The sequence below is a fragment of the Astyanax mexicanus genome, chromosome 1, assembly GCF_023375975.1.
Source record: "Astyanax mexicanus isolate ESR-SI-001 chromosome 1, AstMex3_surface, whole genome shotgun sequence".
NCBI lineage: Eukaryota > Metazoa > Chordata > Actinopteri > Characiformes > Acestrorhamphidae > Astyanax > Astyanax mexicanus.
Window position 1 is genome coordinate 107,021,290 of NC_064408.1, and position 23,531 is coordinate 107,044,820.

Genomic DNA, 23,531 nt, shown 5'->3' on the forward strand with positions numbered 1-23,531 from the left:
CAATAGAAATGCTCCAAAATTGCTTGGAATTAAATCTTTAAATGAAGTAACTTCCTTTGAAAGGATTCTTTATTTTCCTAAAGCTACTATTGTGCAGTGTTTTTCATTTTCATTGGAAAGCAATGATAAAAGCTCTGGGAAAAAAAGAGACCACTTAAGTAAACTGAATCAATTTATCTGATTTTGCTATTTATAGGAATATGTTTGAGTAAAATTTATATTCTTTTATTCTATAAACTATGGACATTTCTTTGCAGAAAATGAAAAATGGCTGAAATAACAAAAAAAAATGGTGGAATACCCTGGTTTTTAATCACAGTTTTCATGCAACTTGAAGCATGTTCTCCTCCACCAGTCTTACACAATGCTTTTAGAAAACTTCATGCCACTCCTGGTGCAAAACTTCAAGCAGTTCAGCTTGGTTTGATGGTTTGTGATCATCCATCTTCCTCTTGATTATATGGTCTCTTATTTTTTTTTCCAGATCTGTATATGGTATTTACTCATTCATCCTTAGATTTCTGAAGTCAGTGATATTAAAATAGGTTTTAATCCTACTTATCCTGGTTTTGTTGGAGTAACTGTCTCTACTGGCCAGAAAATATGGGGCATTGCTGTGAAGGTTTGATGGCGACAAGAGCATAAGTGAGGTCAGGATGTTGGATTTCCTCAACTCTCCAATTCATCCAGAATATACTGAATGGAGCACCAACATTTCAGAGAACATTAGGCATGGAGCCAACAGGTTCATACTCACTTGCTCCAGGGAGTCCTATTCCAGTGACAAGACTGTTTAGACAAAAGTAAATCATTCTGCTAAAGAAATGTACACTGAAGTAAAAGGGGCTTTAACAGCATGATGGTTTGCAATACAAGTACTTGCTGGAAAGTGAATATTATGGCAGAATATGTAGGCACTGTATCAAGTTACCCCAATCACTCTAGAAAGCATGGACAGTGACATGTCTCTCAAAGTAAGCAACCAGAGGTCTAGTGCCTATACTGACCAACTGTAGTATGCTGTGTAGCTCCACCTATGTTCTCTAGTATGCAGACTTTCCATAAAACAGAATAAAAATGAACCATGAGAGAACCAGGGCATCTATCTATATTTGCTATAATTATAAAGCTACCCTAACACAGTCACTATAGTGCATTGGTTAAACAGCTGAACCTGTATACTCTTTTGGGCCTAAGCTTCAATCCTTTTCTCTATTTTCAGAGATTTATCATCTGGTTCAGACCCATAAGGATCCAGGATAAGGAAGATCTGTTCCAGTGAGCACTTCTCTGAGCTTTCTGGTGTGAAGATGTTCTGCTGTGAAGATTAGAAAACTTCCTCGCTTTTATTACTGTCTGACCTCTGTGACTCCCTCGAGTTAGCAGCATTAGCATTTTTATGACCTAGTTTGAATAAGTCTGGAATGCGGTCCCCGCCCAGGCAATTCACAAATTCTGACACATTTCGAATGGATCAGTTAAGACGGTGATGCCGTTCTTTATCATCGGCGGGCTGCGTCATGGTTGGTTGTACCGACAGGCTGTCTGTAAAGGAAGAGGGTGGTACTGCCTGCACAATAATCAGTTCCCTAGGGGTCTCTCTCTCTCTCTCTCTCTCTCTCTCTCTCTCTCTCTTTTTTTTCACATCCAAACACACATCCAAACACACACACACACACACACACACTCACACACAAATGCAAGTGTGCATGCGCACACACACAACGTTCTGCTCATCTAAATTAGGTCTAAAGCCAAGCCCTATGAACAATGTTTGTTTTCTTTCTAGTGCTATCTTATTCCAGGATTACTAATCAAACAAGCCCTGGGCTATCGGAGGGGTAAACATCTGAGAAGCTGCTTGGCAGCCTTTCAACTCTCCATGCTGCAGCCAGCGGATAAGAGACGCCTGGCAAGCTACTTACGCCGTTATTTAGGAAAACACTTCAAACCATTTGAATAAACTTCCCAGTTTGTTTTTAATGTAAAAAGAGCTACCCTTTCACCAAACAAATGGATAGCGAATATGGCAGCCGACACACTGATACACTCCCAAACGTCGACCTTTCAAAACTGCCGACGTGTAGCTTCCCATGTTCCCTGTCTAATCACAGTTAAATAAAACAAACGCGTTTGGAAATGACTGACTTCTTTCCGTCTCAGAGGATGCCATCATTCTGCCGGCACATGCAGGTGAAAGAGAGAGTTACAACGGTAGAATCCGTTACAACAGTGATTCCCTTCAATCGGCAACCCCTTCTTCTGGACATGATGAGACTGTTGGAGCTCCTTTCACCATATGAGTTCTCCACCAAAGCCCAGGTAGGCTTAGGCCAGTGCAAAACTTTGCAATTTGGCTAAAAAAACAAAAAACAAAACAACAGCAGCATCCATGTCGTCCATTGCTCTGTCCTCGAAAGCTCCTGATGTTTCAGGACGTGACAGCAAGTCGTCAGGTCCAGCTCATTATGACGTGGCCAGTCCACTCAGGTGGAGATCCGTCAGGTCCGTAAGGTAAAGTCTATCTGTTTAAACAGTCTGGGAGAGCGCTCGGCCCTTCTTGGCACTGAGAACTCGATTCCGGAGCTCTGCAAACGAGGGAAGCTTCATTTTGTCCCTGTTTTTGCTGTAGACATTGAGGAAGATCCCAAAGACTACCAGCAGGCCTCCCCATATGTACCTATGGTGATATTAGATTAGATTAGATGTAGGACCAACATGTACATATGCAAATATCATGCACTATTTTTATTATTATTATTATTTTTTTTTTTGCAAAATTGACTTTCCCCCCAAAATCATATTCATAATGCTGCATGGTCACTGGTGGTAAAACCTCCTACACCTGGAGTTGATCAGATTATTTAATTCTACCCCTTTAAGATAATGGCCTATATCAAGAGTGTAATTTAAGCTAATTTACCATGTCTTAAAATTGACTAGTTGCCTTTCAAAATGGCAGCTATCTTAAACTAACTAATTTTCACGATTTAGGGCTCCAGTTGATTAGTGAGGAGTTTTCATTAAAATATAAAGTTTACTTCTTATTAATAAAGGTTATAGGCTATAGATATTGCAGAGTTGCATTATTGTTGAGTTATATTGGTCTGCTTTTTTCGACTGTATTTTAGTCAGCATAATACGCTCCACACTACAACTGTACAACTGTTTACAATGGTCATATGTTTTTTGAGTTTATTTTGAGATTATTTTTTAAAAGGTGTTGAAATATATACTGGCTTGCCTGTTTATTTTACAGGTGTGGATTCTGACATTCAACATACAAGTCAATGGACAAACATTTTGTTAACCATCAGGAAGAGGTGTGGCAGAGCTGGGGCTGACCTATCATATATCATATCGGACTATATCAGTATATTTTAGCAGTGCATTGTCCTGCTTTCACATGGACCACCATGATTAATTTTTGTAACTGCCGTGTTGTTTTGGGGTTTGATTTCAAATCTTAGTTGCTTATTGTTTCTTTCTCTTGATGTGAGGATTTTTTTTGGGATCAGATCTCAGTTAGGAAGCTTATTTGAGGATAAATATGTATTTCTCATGCTGTGTATATGATTAACATTGTCAGTATTTAAAGAACATTAACTAAGTGCATGTCTTACAATGAGAGTGTAACTAATAATTTATTTTTATTCTATTATCTTTATAGCTGTTTGCAAAGGCTTGGGCAACACTGTTGTGAACAGCCTCTGTAGCTAATCAAACATGAGACATTTTTCCTGCAAATCCAAATTATTCAGTTTTTCCTGTCTTTTAACATAAAAATAAAAAAAGTAAAATATAATCTGTGTGGAATGGACACAAGTTTAGAAGCTTAAAAACTTTAGAGCTAATTCAGAAAATCACAGCTTGTGGATGTAAATTGTGTGTGACAATATCTATCTTTATATGCGTGCTTCTTTTGTTGTTGTTATTTCTTTGTTTAAGCTGTAGTTGATGATGACATTTTGAAACTTTGATGGATTTTTTTTTTTTTTTTACTTAAATAGGACCCTAGGAAGAATAGCAGGCGTCTGCTCCAGCTAATGGAGTAAGTAAATAAATAAATAAATAAAAAGTAGCTAAAAGGCTTTTTTCCCCACTCTTCTGTGCAGTAGACTAACACAGATTCTATTCCAGGATTGTCATGCATGCAGAGCTAAACTAACTTCTGTCTGTGCAAACGATGCTGCACAATGGAACAGTGCACCAGTGCTTTTGAGTCAGTTATAATTTATTTTATATCAAGAGCGATTAATAATTAACAGCATATAATCTGTTCTGTCCTAGAGTTTTCTTTTCTTACAGATCCAATATTGACCTCCATAGTTCCCTTCACAATGCAAAATCTTCAAACAATGCCCTGGGGGCATTGCTTACTTTGTTTAGAGGAGCCCATACATTTTTGCATACATTTTTGCATACAACTGTATAACGTACGTTGAATGCTTTGAAGTATCATGATATAATATTTTTTCCATATTTAATGCTTTTAATGTACCCTAGTTTTACTGATAGTACACATGTGGGGTAAACATGTGCAGTGGTTCCATCACAATATAAGCTCAGTAGCCTGAAGGAAAATTAAACAGCCGTTAAACAGACGTGTAAATTTGACCGTTCATGATTTAAATGAACCCAAGGAGAGTCTCTTGGTCATAGTAGGGCACAGGTAGGTTTTTGTATAAGATAAGGATTGAAAAGTCAACTCCAAGCTAGCAGCAGAACCAGCCTGAGAAGTGGTTGATTATAATTACACAATTACCGTTTTTTTCGCACTATAAGAGGCACTTAAAATCCTATAATTTACCAGAAATCGCCAGTGGACCTTATAATCTGGTGCGACTTATGTATATCAGGTTGTAAGGAGTAGTAAAGCCACTCCGCTGAAGTGCAGCGTTATACAGGAGTTTCAGTTTAGTCCTCCAGCACCAGGGCTGGAGTAGCATTAGCATTACCTGCTTACCAACGCTAGCTATTTCCCAGTTCAGAGGTGAGTGTATCGGCCTGTAGCCTGCTCCTAACCCTGGCTAGCACTGCTGGAGCAGCATTAACATTACCTGCTAACCACACTAGCCATTTCTCCGTTCAGAGGTGAGTATATCGGACTGTAGTCTGCGTGTTTACTGCTAGCTAATATCACCCTGGCTTATCGGAGCACTCAGGGTTCCTCAGTGTAGCACTGTCGGACCGCTAGTGCTTAGCTGCTAATGCTAGTTCTCCAGCCTTATTGCTGGAGAAATTCGGAAATTCAAACTTACTGTGAATAAACAGAAGCGCTTTTCTCACCCAAATAAACATTTTCATGAGAGAAATCTGTATAGAATAAAATCCAGTGCTCGTTTGACCTTAAAATAAAGCCTTTTTTTATGACAGTTTTGTTTACTTAGCTTATATTTACTTAACTTAGTTAGCTACCCCCCACCACCACCCATCACCCAGCGGTGAGACCTGCTGAATTAGAAGTTGCTTGAAGTGTTTCTTAAAATACGCTTTATAATCCAGTGCAATTTATGTATAAAAATAGACCAGAAAATAGACATTCATTGATCCGGTGCGCCTTATAGTGCCGAAAAATAGGGTATTTGTAAATAAAATATGATAGCTGCATATTCTCTTCCCAACTGTGTGTTACAAAGCGTACAGAAAAACCAAACAATTGCTACTAGAGTGTGCAAGTACCCAGACACACTTAGATTTACCTACTCATACCTACCTAAAATTATTGGCCATCTAATCAGGTACTGTCAACATTCAGGTACACTGTAGGTTTACAATTACTCACTACAGTCTAGCCGTGGCCTGAAGGTTTCAGTAGCAGCCGTGTGATTGGAAGGTTGGCGGTTCAAGCCCCTGAACTTATATGACATGAATGAAGTGCCCTGCAGTGAAATGAAGTGCACCTAACTCAATAATAGCTCCCCTGTGCCCTAGCTGGAGCTGCCCACTGTATCAATAAAGAAGGTGTGTCTAATAAGGGTACACATTAAAATTTGTTTTCTGTGCTGTTATTGCTTATTGAAAATAGTCTACCATTTATATGCGTTTAGCAGTGTTTAGCCGGTGGGCTACAGGCAGCAAACAGATATTCTTCCCCACAAAATGAGCCTTTTTGTTAAATGTACCAGAGCTAGGATGAGCTTTAATTTTTAAAAAATAAAAAAAATAAATTTAAGTAAAATATATGTATATGTGTATATATATATATTTTTTTTCTTTTTTCTTTTTTAACATGAAATTTCAGATACTAAAAAAAAGCTTGTGTTGACTTACTGAAATGTGAAAGGTTTTGTGAAGAATAAAAACGACAAGACGATCGTCATGGCCTTTCTTCCTGTTGTAACTGAAAAGAAAAGGGAAATCATTTAATGTTCATTTGCCAAATCTGCCATATTCAACATTCATGCAAAACTACCCTTTCAGACAGTCAAAACATAAAAAGCAGCCTCACCTGTGACTGCTACCAGCGCTCCAAAGAGCTTTATCAAGGCCAGAACAAAAGAGATGCCAAAGTAGCCGGTGAGAGAAAAGAAGAACGCGTAGCCATATGTAGTCACTGGATGCTGTCGGAGAGAGAAAACAAAGATAAATGCCTGACTCGCCCATGACTTAGAAACTTGTATTCAGTGGATTTTTGATAGTTGTAGTTCTGCCCTCCTAAAACTGACCTGAGCACAGAAGGCCACAGCAGGACCCAATCCACCAATACACAGAAGTCCCAGGAGAATATACACAAACCCAATAGAGTAGGAATATAAAACCTACAATGACAAGGAAGAAAATGATCGTTAAAATTGCCTCTGGAAAGGAGGTTAACAGTGATAATGAAACAGATAAAATTAGAATTATACTGACTGTAAAGAGACCGGATAAAGCACTTTATCGTATCATATTATTTTATTGTACTTTTATGTATTTCTTTATTACCATTTCTGAGTTGGATCCATTGTGCAATTTCATGGCTTTTTCCTGCACGTTCCCAATAGCAGCATCGGCACAAAGTGCCAGAGAAATAAGGATAACCCCTGAAAAATCAGATAACACACTTAACTTAAACACTTAAGCATGGTAAAGATATTAATGTTTAATGTTGTAGTTGACAGTGTCTGATACACATGCATTAATCCATTAATACATTGTTTATTTTGTTACATTATATTTATGACATCAGTCTTTGTCTTGGTAAGTCACTGGTGATTATAAAACAGACATGTTTACAGATCATTTTGTTTCTGCTGAACTGTTTTATACTAAATAAAACAAACATTTATTTTTGTTGCAGCATTATATTCTTAAAATTAACTATATATGGCACTTTAAAGCACAATGAACGTCTATTTCCTGGTCCATTTTCATACACAAGGGGCACTGGACTATAAGATGCATTAAGTGACACTAGTAAGGATGCCTACATCAAAGTGAGCAAGGGTGTTGCCATGTTTCCCTTCTACTGAGAAAGCTGGGGGAAGAGCCTAAGCACATAAAAAACTGTATTTTATAAATATACTGTTAATTTACAGTAAGCTTAGATTTCTAATATTTTATCTAAGGGTGAGTTATCAAATAGCGCCTGATAGCGCTAGACTGAGGAACCCCTGAGTGATCCGGTAACCCAGGGCGCTATCCGCTAAGGATTCATCCCACGTAGCTTGTTTTAACACAGTAAACATGCAGACCTCAGTCCAAAATACTCGCCTCTGAATGGTGAAAGAACTAGTGCTGTGGTTAGCAGCTAATGCTAATGCTGCTGCACCCAGCCTTAGTGCTGGAGAAACTTCACTGAAAACGTATTATTATAACACTGGACTAGCGCAGTGGCTTTACTGCTCCTTAATCCCGCGATCGGAAAAATTAATATATAAGGCGCAGCAGATTATAAAGCGCACTAGATTATAAAGCGCACTAGATTATAAAGCGCACTGTCGATTTTAATTTTTTTTTTTAATGAAAAGATTATAAGTGAGCCTTATAGTGCAAAAAAAAAAACACTGCAAATATTATTATTGCTATTACTACAAAAGAACTGCATTATCACATACAGTGAGTCCAAGAAGTATTTGATCCCTTGCTGATTTTCTTTGTTTGCCCACTAATAAAGACACTATCCTTCTGCACTTTTAATGGGAGATATATTCTAACATGGAGAGACAGAATATCAAGACAAAAATCCAGAATATAATTTTAAAGAATATATTTTAATTAATTTGTATTTCAATGAGGAAAATAAGTATTTGATCCCTCTTGCCAAACACACTCAATACTTAGTGGCAAAGCCTTTGTTTGCAAGCACAGCGGTGAGACGTTTGTTGTAGTTAACCACAAGTTTAGCACACACTCCAGGGGGAATTTTGGCCCACTCTTCTTTGCAGATCCTCTCTAAATCATGAAGGTTGGTGGGCTGTCGCTTGGCAACTCTGACCTTCAGCTCCCTCCATAGATTTTCGATCGGATTGAGGTCTGGCGACTGGCTGGGCCACTCCATGACCTTAATGTGATTTTTCTTGAGCCAATCCTTTGTTGCCTTTGCTGTATGTTTAGGGTCGTTATCATGTTGGAAGACCCAACCACGGCCCATTTTCAGATCCCTGGCAGAGGGGAGGAGGTTGTCCCTCAGGATTGTGCGGTACATGGCTCCATCCATCTTCCCAGTGATGCAGTGAAGTAGCCCTGTACCCTTGGCAGAGAAACACCCCCAAAACATTATGCTTCCACCTCCATGCTTGACGGTGGGCACAGTGTTCTTGGGGTCATAGGCAGCATTTTTCTTCCTCCACACATGGCGGGTGGAGTTGAGGCCAAAAAGTTCAATTTTGGTCTCGTCTGACCACAAAACCTTTTCCCAATAACTTGGTTCATCTTTCAAATGATCATTGGCATACTTGAGGCGCGCCTCCACATGTGCTCTCTTCAGCAGGGGTACCTTTCGGGCACTGCAGGATGTGAATCCATTGTTGCGCAAAGTGTTGCCAATTGTTTCCTTGCAAACTGTGGTCCCAGCTGCCTTCAGGTCATTTGCTAACTCCTGCCTCCTGAGTGGTTGCAGGACGATTTCTGACCGTTCTCAGCATCATTGCCACCCCACGAGGCAAAATCTTCTTTGGAGCACCGGGCCGAGGTCTGTTGATTGTCATGTTATACTCTTTAAACTTTCTGATAATTGCACCAATAGTTGTTACTTTCACATCCAACACCTTACTAATCTTTTTGTAGCCCATTCCAGCTTTGTGAAGGTCAACAATTCTGACTCTGAGGTCCTGTGACAGCTCTTTGGTTTTACCCATGTTGGAGACTTGAAATCTGTGTGATCAGTCTGATTCTGTGGACAGGTGTTTTTCACACAAGTGATTAGTGAGAACAGGTGGCTTCAGGTCAGGTAACAAGTTGATTGGGAGTGTCTAACTGGTCTGTAAAAGCCAGAACTGCTAATGAATACTAAGGGATCAAATACTTATTTCACTCCATGAAATACAAATCAATTAATATATATTCCTTAGATTTATTTTCTGGATTTTCTTTTTAATATTCTGTCTCTCCATGTAAGAATACATCTACCATTAAAAGTATAGAATGATCATGTCTTTATTAGTGGGCCAACGAAGAAAATCAGCAAGGGATCAAATACTTCTTGGACTCACTGTAGGTACCCTGAAAAACTTTTTAGGGAAAATTTTTGGGCCAATCCTTACTTCAGAATACAACAATTCTTAAACATATTTTGCATCACTTCCATGTATCAATTTTTACTAAACATTTGTAAAACATTGCTCCTCTATATGGTGATTAAAGAAGAGCACGCTACCTGTCACATTGAAGTTTGGTGCAACCTTGCTGTCGGCCAGAGTGAACCAGATGAGGCCCAGGCTCATGCACAGAGCAGCAGACACATCTGCAATGTTGTACCGTTTCCCTGCAACACAAAAAGATCATTGTACACTAAATACGACATTAACCTAAAGGAGAGAGAAAAAAAAAAAACAACAACAACAAAAATAGAAAACTTTTCCAACAATCTTCTAGACAACTGAAAAATAGAAAATAATGAGTGATTATCACTTCTTTTTGGACAGAAATGTGATTGGCTTGGCACCTGTCAACTTAACGATGTGATCACAAAGGCCCTTCAAAGCTGCTACTGAACATCAGCCACGGGCAGGGCACGCTCCTCAGAGCCAAGCACCATTAAGAAGGTGCTGGAGATGCCCCTATGAGGCGTTTGTGCTGTGGTCAGGTAGAGAGAGATGAAGTGAGCGGAAGCGGAAGAGCCAGTGAAGCTTCAGAGCTTTAGATCACTGCGGCTGAGAAGAGCTGCCGTGACACTGGCTCCAGGTCGGCTCTGTGGAGCTCTTTGAACAAGTTCAGCTATGGAGAGAGGTTGCCTTCATCAGTTCAACAACTGAGAAACAGAGAGAGAGAGAGCAAGCAAGAGAGAGCGAGAATGAGTGTGGGGAACAGGCTTTCTTCCTTTCCTTGTTGGACTCAACTCAATCAGAGCCTAAAAAACAGAGGAGAGAAAGAGAAAGAGAAAGAGAAATACAGGCCCTTTTGAGGCTGGACAAGTGGAGGGAAAAAAGTAGCAAGAAAGAGACAGACGAGAGAACGAGAGAGTGTGTGAGAAGTGTTGCTGAACCCGATGCACATAAAGAGAGGCGAGTCTTCCCGACCAGTCCACTGCCGTAGGGATGACAAGGTGACGCAGCAGGTTGGTCTGCAGCTCTTTGATTCTGCGATGCTTTGATGGACTAGCATCCTGCACGCATCCCGAACCAATACATCAGCCCCGGGGGACCAAAGGGCCGCAACACAAAGAAAGAACCAAAGAAAAATATCCCTATCCAAGGAAAAAAAAGTCAGATGGATGGGAAACCTTGAGAAAATGATGGAGAGATGAAAGGAGATAGAGAGACAAGTTCAGCCCATCTCGCTCACTCGTTTACTTGCTTTCTCCTTCTGAGAAGCCCAACAGTTGCATCAGAAAAGTGAGAGGAGCAATCTTCCTAAAGAGGCTGGACTGTGGTCAATGCTCTCAACCAAGAATTCTAGCTCATAAAACTTTATTTGAAACATTTAGAAACAATTTCAATCAGATTATTAGGGTTACTTTGTACTGACAAGAAGAAATTGCCAATACAAAGCGTATCACAATACAAGGTTTTCGATTCAATACTTGACTATGATTGTGATTGTAAAATATTTGAAGAAAAAAAATTGTAGCATTTAAAAAAGCATTACAAATATCTATCATATTTATAAAATCTGCATTAAATAAAAGGAATATCTATTGACAGAGTACAACACTGCTCTCTATTGAGTGGGATTTACACACAACACTAAATTAACCACTGTCTGCCATCAATCTTAACATGTAAACAAATAATTAATACAGTTTTACCAATGCACATTTCTATATGACACAATATTAATATTTTCTCACCCCTCTACAAATTTTATCACAATAAGCAATGATGATCTAAAATATTGTTAACACTCATGTAGATAGACGTAGAAGAAACAGAGAGGTATGAAGACAGGTGTTACGATGACAAGGGCTAAATGATTATACACCTATAGTGGGTTTGCTCTGGTCTCAATCACTTAATGAGTTTTTAAACTTTCTAAAGTATTTCTAAAGATTCCCCCCTTGTTGGTCATACCTGTCTGTGGTGAATCTAGAAAATAAATGCCTCAAGCTCAAACCAAAGAACAGATTCATGAAAGATTTCCTAAAGATTAATTTTAAGAACACTGAAAAGTCAATACAAAAGGACCAAACCACCATTTTTCAAAGATTCTGTCATTCATTTATTATTTTAGATTTCTTTAGGACAATATGCTCTATCAATATAACAGCAGAGCTGTGTGCATCTGTGCTTTAAAAGAAAAAACATGAATCTAACACAGACCTTTTGTTATAAATTTTCTCAAGAATCAATTGGAGAAAATTCTTATTATGACATTTAAATATTTCAAGGCAATCTGTGTTTTGAATATGTAGCCGTTGGTTATGAAGCCTTTTATGCTGCTTTGTACAGCTTATCATAAGCAATGCAGACATTTTGACAAATGGAAGAAAAACAATGGAAGAAAAACAGAATCCAATTAAGCTTTAAACATGTTAGTAAACAACTCTTACGTAGACACAAACAGTATAATTTTGTTAAATTAAACCAGGGGTGTCAAACTCATTTTGGCCGAGGGCCACATTGGCATATTGGCTGTCCTCCGAGGGCCAGATGTAACTTATAAATGTAATAAAATGTAACCAAATGTAATATATGTAAATGAATGTAATTACTCCTTAATGTTAAATAACTCTCAATATATTATTTATTCAATCAAATATTACAGTTGCATGGAAAAAATGTTTGCTTGTTGCTCTATTAACATAAATCCTTTTAATTTGTCATGTCATGAAATCCAAAAACTCCATCAATCAAGAACCAAACTATTCAAGTGAATAGAAATGACATCAAGTTATATTAACTTTGAAATTATTAACTGAAATAAGGCTTAATAAATATAAAATCAAATTGTGAGCTGTTAAGAACATAGCATTTCCTCAGATTTAGCAGTTCCTCATCCAACCACTAGTGGGAGCTGCAGCAGCAGCACCACAAGTCCGCAGTCTTTACTGAGTCAGAGCTACAGCCCAGCCACGGGCTACAGGGCTCAGCTCAGCCAGTCTGGAGCGTTTTTAAAAATTTTAAGTTCTTCTGTGTATGAAATAAAGATTTTTGTAACCGAATAATACAGCTCTCTACAGTTCATCTTTCAGCCCAATCACCTAACAGCAGCCGTTTAGAGCATGAGTCACTGCTGGGATTACATTATAAACAGGTCAGTTATCGCGCTGCTAACCTCAGGATGTTTATAACTACGGAGTTTAGTGGACACACCACGGCTGCAAGGTTAGACTGTTGAAGGCTACTGAAGACTATTAAAGGCTATTGGAGGTTATTGAAAGGGTTATTGAGGGCAGAAATTAGTAAAGGCTGGTTAGATAAGTGATTCACGTCCTCGTACTTTGCTGCGGTGAAACTGCGACTAGCGCTGTCCCAGTGATGTTTATTAACGTCATTAAAACAGATTTTGTCAGCTATTGTCTTATAAATATTTACACAGAACTTATATCTCTCCTAAAAAGCGTTTATTTTGGTCAGTAACACTCTTCGTAACACAAAAGGCATACCGGTCTTTCGCCTTGAAGCACAGCCGTCCGTCTGCATCAACTTCTCTTTTTCTGGACATTATGGGATAAACATGTCTCAATTCCACCCGCGAAGTTACACCTTCCCTCCGGCAGGGTTTCCACATCAATGACTACACTGCCGTGTAGTGGCAGTAAGCCGTAACTTTGCGGGTAATACAATCGACAAGCATTGTGGGAAATGTATTTTTTGGTCAAAGAACGCTTCTGACTTATTTATTATAGACACTAAGATCTTACAAGCTCTCGCGGGCCACATAAAAAGACGTGGCGGGCCACATTTGGCCCGCGGGCCTTGTGTTTGACACATGTGAATTAAACCATATACCATAATTTCAGTAATCTACATTTTAAAACAAATGAATTTAGAGACTTATTTAGAGTCTGCACTCATTCCATACAGAGATTAGGATTTATCAACTCTGTTTTTTTTATACATTAACTGCCCTGGTTACTCTGCCAGTGCTGTCTAGCCCGTTACTCTGACCTTTGGGCAGTAACATTAATGTGCCGTCAAGAGTTAAATATTGCTTTCTGCCGTCAGCTGCATTGAAATATTTATTCATTAATTCTTTTTGCATTTAGAAAAACATGGGTGCTTAGTGTTCATGGCTGAAGTCCAGGCGTTGCCACTGACCTACATAATATATATTGTGGACACATCTTCAAGTTTAATGTCTTCAATGTTTTCTGTTCCATATTAAAAGATGCATATGATCTTCTAAAATATAATATGTAAAGTAAGAAAATTCCAACATGAAGCAAAGACATAAAAGACCAAATTAGAATGTGACGGGTATTACTGCTGATTGTCCTGTTATTTATATCCTCTGAATAAAACAAAACAGATTTTTTTGCTTTATATGGTAATTTTTGTGTTAAAACTTTAATTTCAAAATGATAAACATGCAACTAATTATTTTCTTTTTAACTGCATGGATTAAATTTACATTACCCAATTTATTGGCTAATTAACAACTTTTGAGCCATGAATGGAACTTTTGTTTTAACAACTATTTATTTTTTTCAGTTCTAGTAGTTGTCTTCTAGATTTACATTGAGACTTACCTTGTATGAAAACTCCTCCAATCATAACTGGAATGAGTTTGCAGCACTTGAAGATGACTTGCGTCGGATAGTTCAAGTATCCCAGTGATGTGTTGGAAAGGCCCATGGTCCCAACCGTTAGAAATGCTATGATCATATATGTTTTTCCTGGGATCCTGAAAGAGTTAAAAAAAAAAAAAAATGAATTAAAGTTCTCAGAGTTCTACACTTAATCTAACTGGACTATCAGTAGCTTAAACTCTTCACAATGCAATAAATTCATTTCCTAATAAGGTTAATAAATGTGTTGTTATTCTGTTAAATTATATTCCAAAGCAAGGACAACTGAGATATACCACAATAATAACTAATATGGCATTTGATTATGCTGATTGATATTATAATCATGAAACAAAATCAGATTAGAAAATAGAGCACAGACCTAGAGCTGCTTCTTTTACCACAGTAATCTTTCTGTGTTTGATTGAAATGCATTAAAGATTTTTTTAAGTTAGGGGTGTCCAATCTTATCCACAAAAGGTCAGTGTAGCTGCACGTTTGCATTCCAGCCAATCAGTAGCTCATGTGATCAGTTGTTTAAACACTGACCAACTGATTAAACTACAGCAATCAAATGTTGCTGGTTGTTAAAAATAAAAACCTGCAGCCACACCGGCCCTTTGTGAATAAGAAAGTGGAGTAATTTTTATTTTTATCACTCTATGCTTCATTTCACATGCAAATTAGTAAGACAGATGACTGTAGTAAAAGTAGTAGTTTTTCCCCAATGCTTTGCATGTACTACCCACCTCCTCCGCTTGTCCTGGGTAAGCTGCAGCTCTACCAGGCCAAACACAGAGTAGAACCCAAACTGAACGAGGGTGAGGTACCAGCCAAAAGGCTTAAATCCTTCTACTGAAAAGATCAGCTCCTACAGAGAGAATCAGAGACAGATTTGGATAAAAGCAAATAGAAGCAAATGTAAATCAGGTGCATCAGGTTGGAGTGTCAAGTGCTGCATCGATTAGCCTTAGTTAGTTCATAGTAGATACACTTCAAGCCTAGCATGAACTTAATAGCAAAAGAGAAAGTTATTAAAAAAAAGGATAAAGTTCAACAATGCTATAACCCTTTGGACCTAAGCTTGTCTTAGCTAGATAACATTTAATTTAATAATTATGACAAATTTAACTGTGGTATGGTAATGTAACCTACATTTAAATTGGCATAAGGACCCTTACCACCCTTAAGGTGCTTACACAATGCACACGGTAGGTGTGGCGCGGTACGATGACCCCCATAGGATTCAATAGTGTCTAGAGCGGTAGAGCGGTGCGTCGCTGCCGCGGAGCAGAGCGGAAAGCGGCGCGTTTCCCCGCCCATAACCACGCCTCCACCGCGCTACCGCTTACCGCGGGCAAAGTTCAACATGGTTCAACTTTGACCTCGCGGCAAGCGGTACCTCGGCAGAAAACGCATGACGTGAACTCACGCGACTAGAGAGAAACTGTAGTCCAAACAACAATAAACGTGCGCGAGAGACTAATAATAGCGATTAGTGAATCCCCTCAGCTGCACATCACTTCCCTACACTCATATAGAGATAACAGGAGGAAGAGAAGAATCAGAGCTTTGTTCTGAGGCTGAGAAACATATACAGATCCACAGAGGCTGTAGAGACTCAAAACTACAAAACACCGCTCGCAGAGGTGATGGGTTTTAGAAAACTCCGCCTATTATCAGCAGGAGACGCTTGGCGTCAGCAGCAGCGCAACGCACCCGCAACTGACCAGCGTAGAGCAGAGCGGCAGCACAGCGGAATGCCGCGCGGCATACCGCGTTCAGTGTGTAAGCACCTTTAACCTCACATTAAAAAAAAAACTTTGCATGCAAATATGCATGGAAAAACCATTTACACAGAGAATTTCAGAATCTTCCATAATACTGATATTGTAATGTGAGGATACAGGGAACAGTGGGCTCGCCCCCACAATCCGACACACAGCCCCAACCATGCCCAACTGAGCGCTATTTGAAATGATTAAAATAAAAATAAATAAAAAATGCTACAGACTGACAAGGCAGAAAAGTGGCTGGGGTAAAGGAACACATATTTCTAAAGAGACTAGGAGCACTATCTTAGCAATCTAACGTCAAACGGGCACGAGGCAGCTTGATTTATGGCATGCCAGTGTTTTCGGTATTGTAAGGACGCAAAAAAAATTGGCCTTGCAAGTCTCAAAACGTGCAAAAGCCAAGAACTAATCCTCGACATACCAATCAGCGTGCCACTTGCCATTCCCTCTATGAGCCCAATTCTGATTTGGGGCTAATTGTGAGAAAAGAGAGATCCTTACCTGCAAGTACCCATAGATGAGGTAAAAGACAAAAACTCCAGCCACACAAATGAAGAACTGTGTTGGAGTGTTGAAACTGCTCAGGTTGATCCCCAGCACTTTGAGCTCCTCTACGGATTTGATATGCGGGGACATCACCTCTGTAGAAGAGGGGATGGAGATGGAGATGTGTTTTCGGGAGTTGTAGTTGATCAAGCCGAATTTGGAACTCATCGTGTATGTGGGCTCCTGTAAATTTAGAGGAAATATTGATGTCAGCATAGAAACATGCCCACAAATGCACACCACTACTTAACACCCATTTCATATGCATGCAAAGAGGTAATAATTTACAGGAATGTAATGAACAATCCACATCTAAAATCACTGCACACTCAGTTCCCTCTAATCTTCTTAATATGTTTTTATTTGTATTAATTATTATTATTAATTTAAATTTCCATATATTTTCTGACACTTCTGTCTTATGTGCTGCTGTAATATTGCAACATTACTGTGGGATGAATAAAGCATTCTTTGATCTTCAAAATATTAGACATTTGGTGTTTGTTTATCCATATATAAATATAGTACAGACATTATCACGGGGCAAATTCTAAATACTAAATAAGTGAGCTGAAGAATGTGGTTGAACAACAGTATCATTTTGTGAAGAATTACATTTTAACACTGTGACAATGTAACACTGTTGGCACCAAAACAACAAGGTGTCTCAGGATCAACATATTTACTGAGTTGTATTTAATGTATGAAAGCTAATGACGAATCTCTGATAGTAACTGACACCTACCCAGCAAACACACAACATTGTGTCAATTCTTATAATGTTGCTACAACATGGTCAGGAGGTGGTTCTTTTTTTCATTGTCTCAAATAGGTTGCCATAACCTTATTATTAAGTTACATTGTCATGTGATATAATGACTACTAATGGGCAACTCGATAAGATAATATTTACATATGGTCCAAATATTTTTTTTTTTTCACATTTTTACAATGTCCTAGAATGTAGTCAGAAAACACTGTTACAACTAGGCTATCATCGCTATTTCACAATATAACTGTGTTGTACTTATCCAGCAAACATCAAACGCAAAGTTGTTACAGCTTTTTTTTTTTTTACTTTGTAAGTGTCTAATGTTTGCACTAGAAGTGCAGGACACTGACAAAAAATAAGACATGAATGTGATAACACTGTTGGATATCTCTAAGTAAACACTTAATTAGTTTTCAACTTCTCAATGTTTTTTTTTTTTTCTGAATTTTACATGGCTGCACTTATCATTCCGAGGCTAAGAAATGGTGTGTGTTCACTGTTTACCTCTAACTTGCTTCAGCCTAGCTATTGTCACAATTTTTTCTTATTAGTAATAACACTACCATATTACTTCATTACCACTACTGGCTTAGCAGTTAGAGCACCAGGCCATCAATGACAATGTTGTGGGTTTGATACATGGGCTTGGCGGGCCGCTACTATGGGCCCTTTAGCAAGGCCCTTAACCGCCACTGCTCCTCAGCTCTGGGCACATGTTCTCACGGTCTGAGTGTACTCACTAGTGTGTATGAGTGTTCACTGCACAGAAAGGGTAAAGGCAGATCCCAATTACATCTGTGCCCAACACAAGCATGGTTTTTATGCTTGTCTTATCTTACCTTATAATGTTGCGATAACTAGAGGTGGGGGATATGATGTAATCTGTCTCTAGTAGATATTATTTAATGAGAAATGAGAACATTGTGAATTTTCCTTTTGCTGCAAAAGAATATCACAATGCTTGATTTTTTTTTTTTTGCGATAACGATATTCAACAATTTTACAATCAGACCTATATAAAAGTATTAGAAACTTCAGTCAAAGTACAAGTGCACTATCACAAAATGACTTGACTTTCTTTAAGCTCAACATTTAAGTGGAAGCACTAAAGTACTCAACATTTGTTGTATTTCCTAGTAGTTAATTATACAATTTACTTAAAGTAAAAGTACAGTACTGTGCTGTGTAATTATTACAGAAAGCAGAGGAAAGTTCTCAGAGTAAAAGGGAGAACAAGAGCAGCGTGGTCTTCTTTTATAAGATCAGTTTGATCACATGATTTACTCAGTGATGAGCAGCTTCATTAAACCCAGTGACAGTGCAGAGCATCTACCGCTCTGGCTTTAGTGATAATGTGGGTTTGGAATGATTCCTAACATTTTTATAATTGTATCGAGTAACACTGCATCAAATATATAAAATATGTAAATGTAAATGAGTAAAAATCTGTAGTAAAAGTCGAATAAAATAATACTCCAGTAGATACAGATATAGCATTTTAGTACTTAAGTACAGTAGTGAAGTACTTTTAGTTCGTTATTACACATCTCTGCATACAATTCGATATATAAAACACCCCTAAGGACAAGGTTTTGGGCATCAAAATGTGTTTGCTGGGTTACATTATGACAACACTGAAACATTACACTGTTGTCAAAAATTTGACAAGATGGAAAAAGTGAGGATTTTCTATGAGAAATAGACTTTTGGGCTGGCACAGCACCATGGCAGTGTTAGCTAACTACTGAATAATAAGATTGTGAACCTTTTTGAGACAACAGAAACACCACACACATGGCAACATTAGAGGAACGTTGTAAGAAAGAAAGCAGACGTTGTGGGAATGTTGTGTTATTGCTGGTTAATGAATGAAGGATGGTAGATAATAATGAACTGGTAGGTTATCAGACTGAGCTGTCACCTGATGCTTGTAGCTAGTTAATTAACCCAGCTACTCCAAAGCACAGCACTGTAGATTCAGGAGGGTTTCCAGTAGTAAAGGACACAGTCTGTGTAGTTAAATGGAGCTTACCTGAACTAAAGACAGAGGTGTTCAGTATTAAGTGAATCCGTGGGAGGCATCAGAGGGCTGAGCTCATATCACACGGCCTGTAAGGCACTTCATAATAAACCAGCCCCGCCAGAACATCCTCACACACCCACATTTAACTATATTACCCGCTAATTTAACACAGTAAAGCCGAGGCAGCGCGCCGAGCTCTTCCTGAACCACAGATAAACCCGACACCACATCATATAAGGCTATATATAATATAGTAAACACCGGGAGAACAGCAGCTAGCGGCTAACCGGCTAATACACCGCCGAGCCCAGTATCCGGTACAGAGAGCAGCAGCGCGGCCGTTCCTCCGGGTTTAACCCCGCCGCCTCGGAGCCACCGGCAGCTGCTCGTCTTTACAGGCTCGCGGTATCATTCCCGCAGCCCTCCTGAGTTACTGAGCCGCTCTAGAGCCGCTTCACCCCGTTAATTTTTCTACAGTTTAGCCCTACTGCTAAAGCTGCCAACCGCTTCCTGTGTATGTGGACCTCTGACCTGAACACGCGGCGCTGCGCTCCTATTGGTCCACATCAGGCCACGTCACGAGCGCCGACGTGAACCACGCTAACGTTCTGGCATTACCACATATCATAATACAGCTCTGGAAAAACAAATAAGAGACCACTTAAAAACGATACGTTTCTTACATTTGACCAAATTGTAAACCTCTGGAATATAAGCAAGAGGAAGATGGGTGATCATATGCCATCAAACCAAGCTGAACTGCTTGATTTTTTTTTTTTTTTTTCACCAGGGGCGGCATAAAGTTATCCAAAAGCAGTGTGTAAGACTGGTGGAGGAGAACATGCCAAGATGCATGAAAACTGTGATTAAAAAACAGAGTTATTCCACCAAATATTTATTTCTGAACTCTTAAAACTGTATCAATGTAAACTTGTTTTCTTTGCATTATTTGAGGTCTGAAAGCTCTGCATCTTTTTTGTTGTTTCCGCCATTTCTCATTTTCTGCAAATAAATGCTCTAAATGACAATATTTTAATTTGGAATTTGGGAAAAATTGGTCTGTAGTTTGTAGAATAGAATTTTACTCAAACATATACCTATAAATAGCAAAATCAGAGAAACTGATTTAGATACTGAAGTGGTCTTACTTTTTTTTTCTAGAGCTGTATATCATGAAAAACCTTATAATTATTAATAATCCAAAAATTAATACATTTCTGAAAAAGCTATCCTGGATTTTTTTTAACAAAATGTGAATAATAACAACTAACAATATGTGTTTTAGAGTCAAGCAAGTTTAACATTTTGTATTGTACTTAAGTATTATTTTAGTTTTACCCAATATACAGTGGTATGAAAAAGTTTGGTTTGGAGTTTCATGATTTTGCTTTATAATTGTTTATATTAGTTGTAAATTGTCTGTCTGTCTGTCTATGCATCTTTATATAGTTAGTTAGCTATCAAATCATAAACAGTAATAATTACCCAAAGATCTACATATTATTAAGTATTATATACTTAAAAATCCACAATGTATTTTATAAAGTTTTAATTGTGGTTATGATGGACACTATTATCACCCAGTGCAGTCTTTAATGGAAAGGGAGGCACTACTTATTAAATTATAAAAATGGTTGAATGTGGACAACAACTCGAGAGCAGCAGCCACTGTGTCTGAATTTGCAGTGGCATATGTTGGCATACCAACATTTCTTCACTTTCTATTAGTACAAAAAGGATTGGTATGTTAATATTTTTAGTGTTTTTCAATCCACAAAAATCCACACTATTACAGTGAATACACAGTCTGTATCTTATGGTTTTAGTGTGTTGTGTATGCTGCTGAAATGCAGCCATTGTCTTGTAGCCAGTGTGTAGCTTGTGAGCTGAATAGCATAGCTTAGAGTCAGAGCACTCAGTGTTCTGTAGGCTTTATTGCTCTGGTTAGTGTGGGGAAATAAACTAGCCTGAAAAGAGAAAAGCTCCATACCTGGTTTCTTTCACCGCATGGCTCCATTTCGTTGTTAACTGCAGCTTTGTCTGAATGGTGAGTATCAGGAGTATTTGCAGTGCAGCCTGCTTGTCTTGTTTGTCCAGTCTACTATTGTTACAGTACCAGTTAAAAGTTTGAATGAATCCAGATCTTATGTGTTTGACATAATCATACACTTTGATCTCACAGCTAAAATACTTGAACTTTGTTATTCCAGGTGAAAACATGTTTAGCATATGTGAAGCCATGTTTTTTTTGTTTGTTTTATATGTTTGATAAAACATTTGCTTATCGTTTGTATAAAAACAAATGTATTCACTCCTGCTTCCTGCTGTGTGTATAAGAGGGAACTAAAGGAAGACACTAACATAAATCGTCACTGTCACTTGTCACATGTATCTCCAAACTGCAACTTTATAAAGAAGAGAATTAAAAACTTCTTAACAGTTTGTGTGTCCAAATTATGTAGTAAAGTAAGAATCAACAAAAATGAAAAGCAACAAAATGCATTTGAGGACTGACATAAAGGCTACATCAGAGATCGCATATCTCCCAGGAGTCTCAGGCATATTAACAGTATCTCTCTGATGCCTGCAAATCCTCTACAATATCCCAGAAATCAGAATTAGGCTGCTTGTGCGCATTTTGAGTGATGGAGTGAGCAAGTGATGGACATTCAGGTCTCTGCTTTTGCACAGTAGACCTATGACTGTGCTGTGTGGGCAGGATTTACTGATCCTGATCAGTGTTATCTGTGTGTAGGATTTATACTTGTACATTAAACACTCTTTGGTAGTGTTTAATGTTGTCCTGAAGTTCAGTGACAGAGTGCTGGAACAAAGAGTATTTAAAATCCACTACCCATGCCTCTGTTGCCCTGTGTTTGCCTGTATGCTAAATAAATGACCGTAAGACATGTTAAGATATAGTTACAGGCCTGATTCTTTCACAGGTTAGATGTATTGCATAGTGCTTCCTTGAAATTAGCATTTATCATGTGGGATGTCTGCTCCATACTCTACATCAGTGGGGTACACCCGCTGTGTTCACTGACAAAAGTGTTGGTGAGATCAGGATTTCAGATAATCTGCCCACCTCCCCAACACCAACTCCCACAAGTATTGGATTATTAGCTGAAAGCAATCATTTTAAAATCATTTTATTATTTTGTTATATTGTCGCCAGATAGCGCTGTAATCCTGTGTTTTGATATGTTGTTATTTATGTCACCGGGGAAAGGACGCACACCAAATGACAAAATAACTTTTTTTCCGGGTATTTTATACTGATTTAGTTGTATTTAAAACAATAAAAATAAAATGAATACACTGTAAAACCCTAACTTAGAACACAGCACAGTATTTGGTAGTGGCACTAATTACAGAAAATAGATAAATAACATTAATACCACCTTAATACCATTAACAGAACTCTTTTTATATTTGTTTTTAAGCTCACCTCGATTTACTCAGCTTTACTCAACAAGATTTGAGCATTTCATCAAGAGAACTTGGACAAACAGCTTCTGTAACCCAGAAAAATACAAGGCTTGACCACGAGGAGCACACTACCCCACAGAAACAATGCCATCTGCCCGCATCTGGTTGTGATTCATTCAAAATACATGTTTAGAAAGGCAATATAGGCATCTACTACTGTTAGTAGGCCAACTAAACATTATATTGTTCAGTATTTCCTGATTTTTACCTCTTATTTCATTAGGATGGCTCTGGATGGATCCTAAAATGGAGCACCACCATTCACTGCAGCTTGAGCCTCCTTCTCTACCATGCTCTTAGCTCCTCCCTTTCCTCTCCCAGGGTGACAACACTTCTGATTGTGTTTCTTAAAGTTACAGACACACATTTTAAAGGTGTATACTCAATTCACCATCTGGCTACATTCTCCCCTGCTCAGGAGTCAACGTCCTCTGTGACCTCATAAGATTTCTTTACCTCTTTCACAGCTTCTCTGAAAAATGCTGTACCCAAGCTGGATAAAATTTGTGAAACTATCACTGAATCAAGTGGGACAGACTCTAATATGGATCTGGGTTCATGATGCAGGTTAGAATGATGTCCTGCATTAGT

The 23,531-nt window shown here is 38.4% G+C and overlaps 1 protein-coding gene across 2 annotated transcripts; it reads right to left on the minus strand.

The window, feature by feature from the left end:
• Positions 1-1,960: 1,960 nt before the first annotated feature.
• Positions 1,961-19,987, minus strand: slc35b3 (solute carrier family 35 member B3). Of its 2 annotated transcripts, none has more exons than XM_007260062.4 (10): positions 19,458-19,987; positions 16,609-16,836; positions 15,061-15,182; positions 14,273-14,427; positions 9,800-9,907; positions 6,928-7,025; positions 6,669-6,761; positions 6,452-6,563; positions 6,274-6,343; positions 1,961-2,680 (listed from the first exon to the last, which is right to left on the minus strand). In XM_007260062.4, exons 2-10 carry the CDS (start codon positions 16,819-16,821, stop codon positions 2,530-2,532), a joined length of 1,122 nt encoding a protein of 373 aa, XP_007260124.1. In that variant the 5' UTR covers positions 16,822-16,836; positions 19,458-19,987; the 3' UTR covers positions 1,961-2,529. The 2 variants fall into 2 exon arrangements, with proteins under 2 accessions (XP_007260124.1, XP_022535901.1); XM_022680180.2 differs by lacking the exon at positions 19,458-19,987 and adding an exon at positions 19,347-19,418.
• Between the last annotated feature and the right edge of the window lie 3,544 nt (positions 19,988-23,531).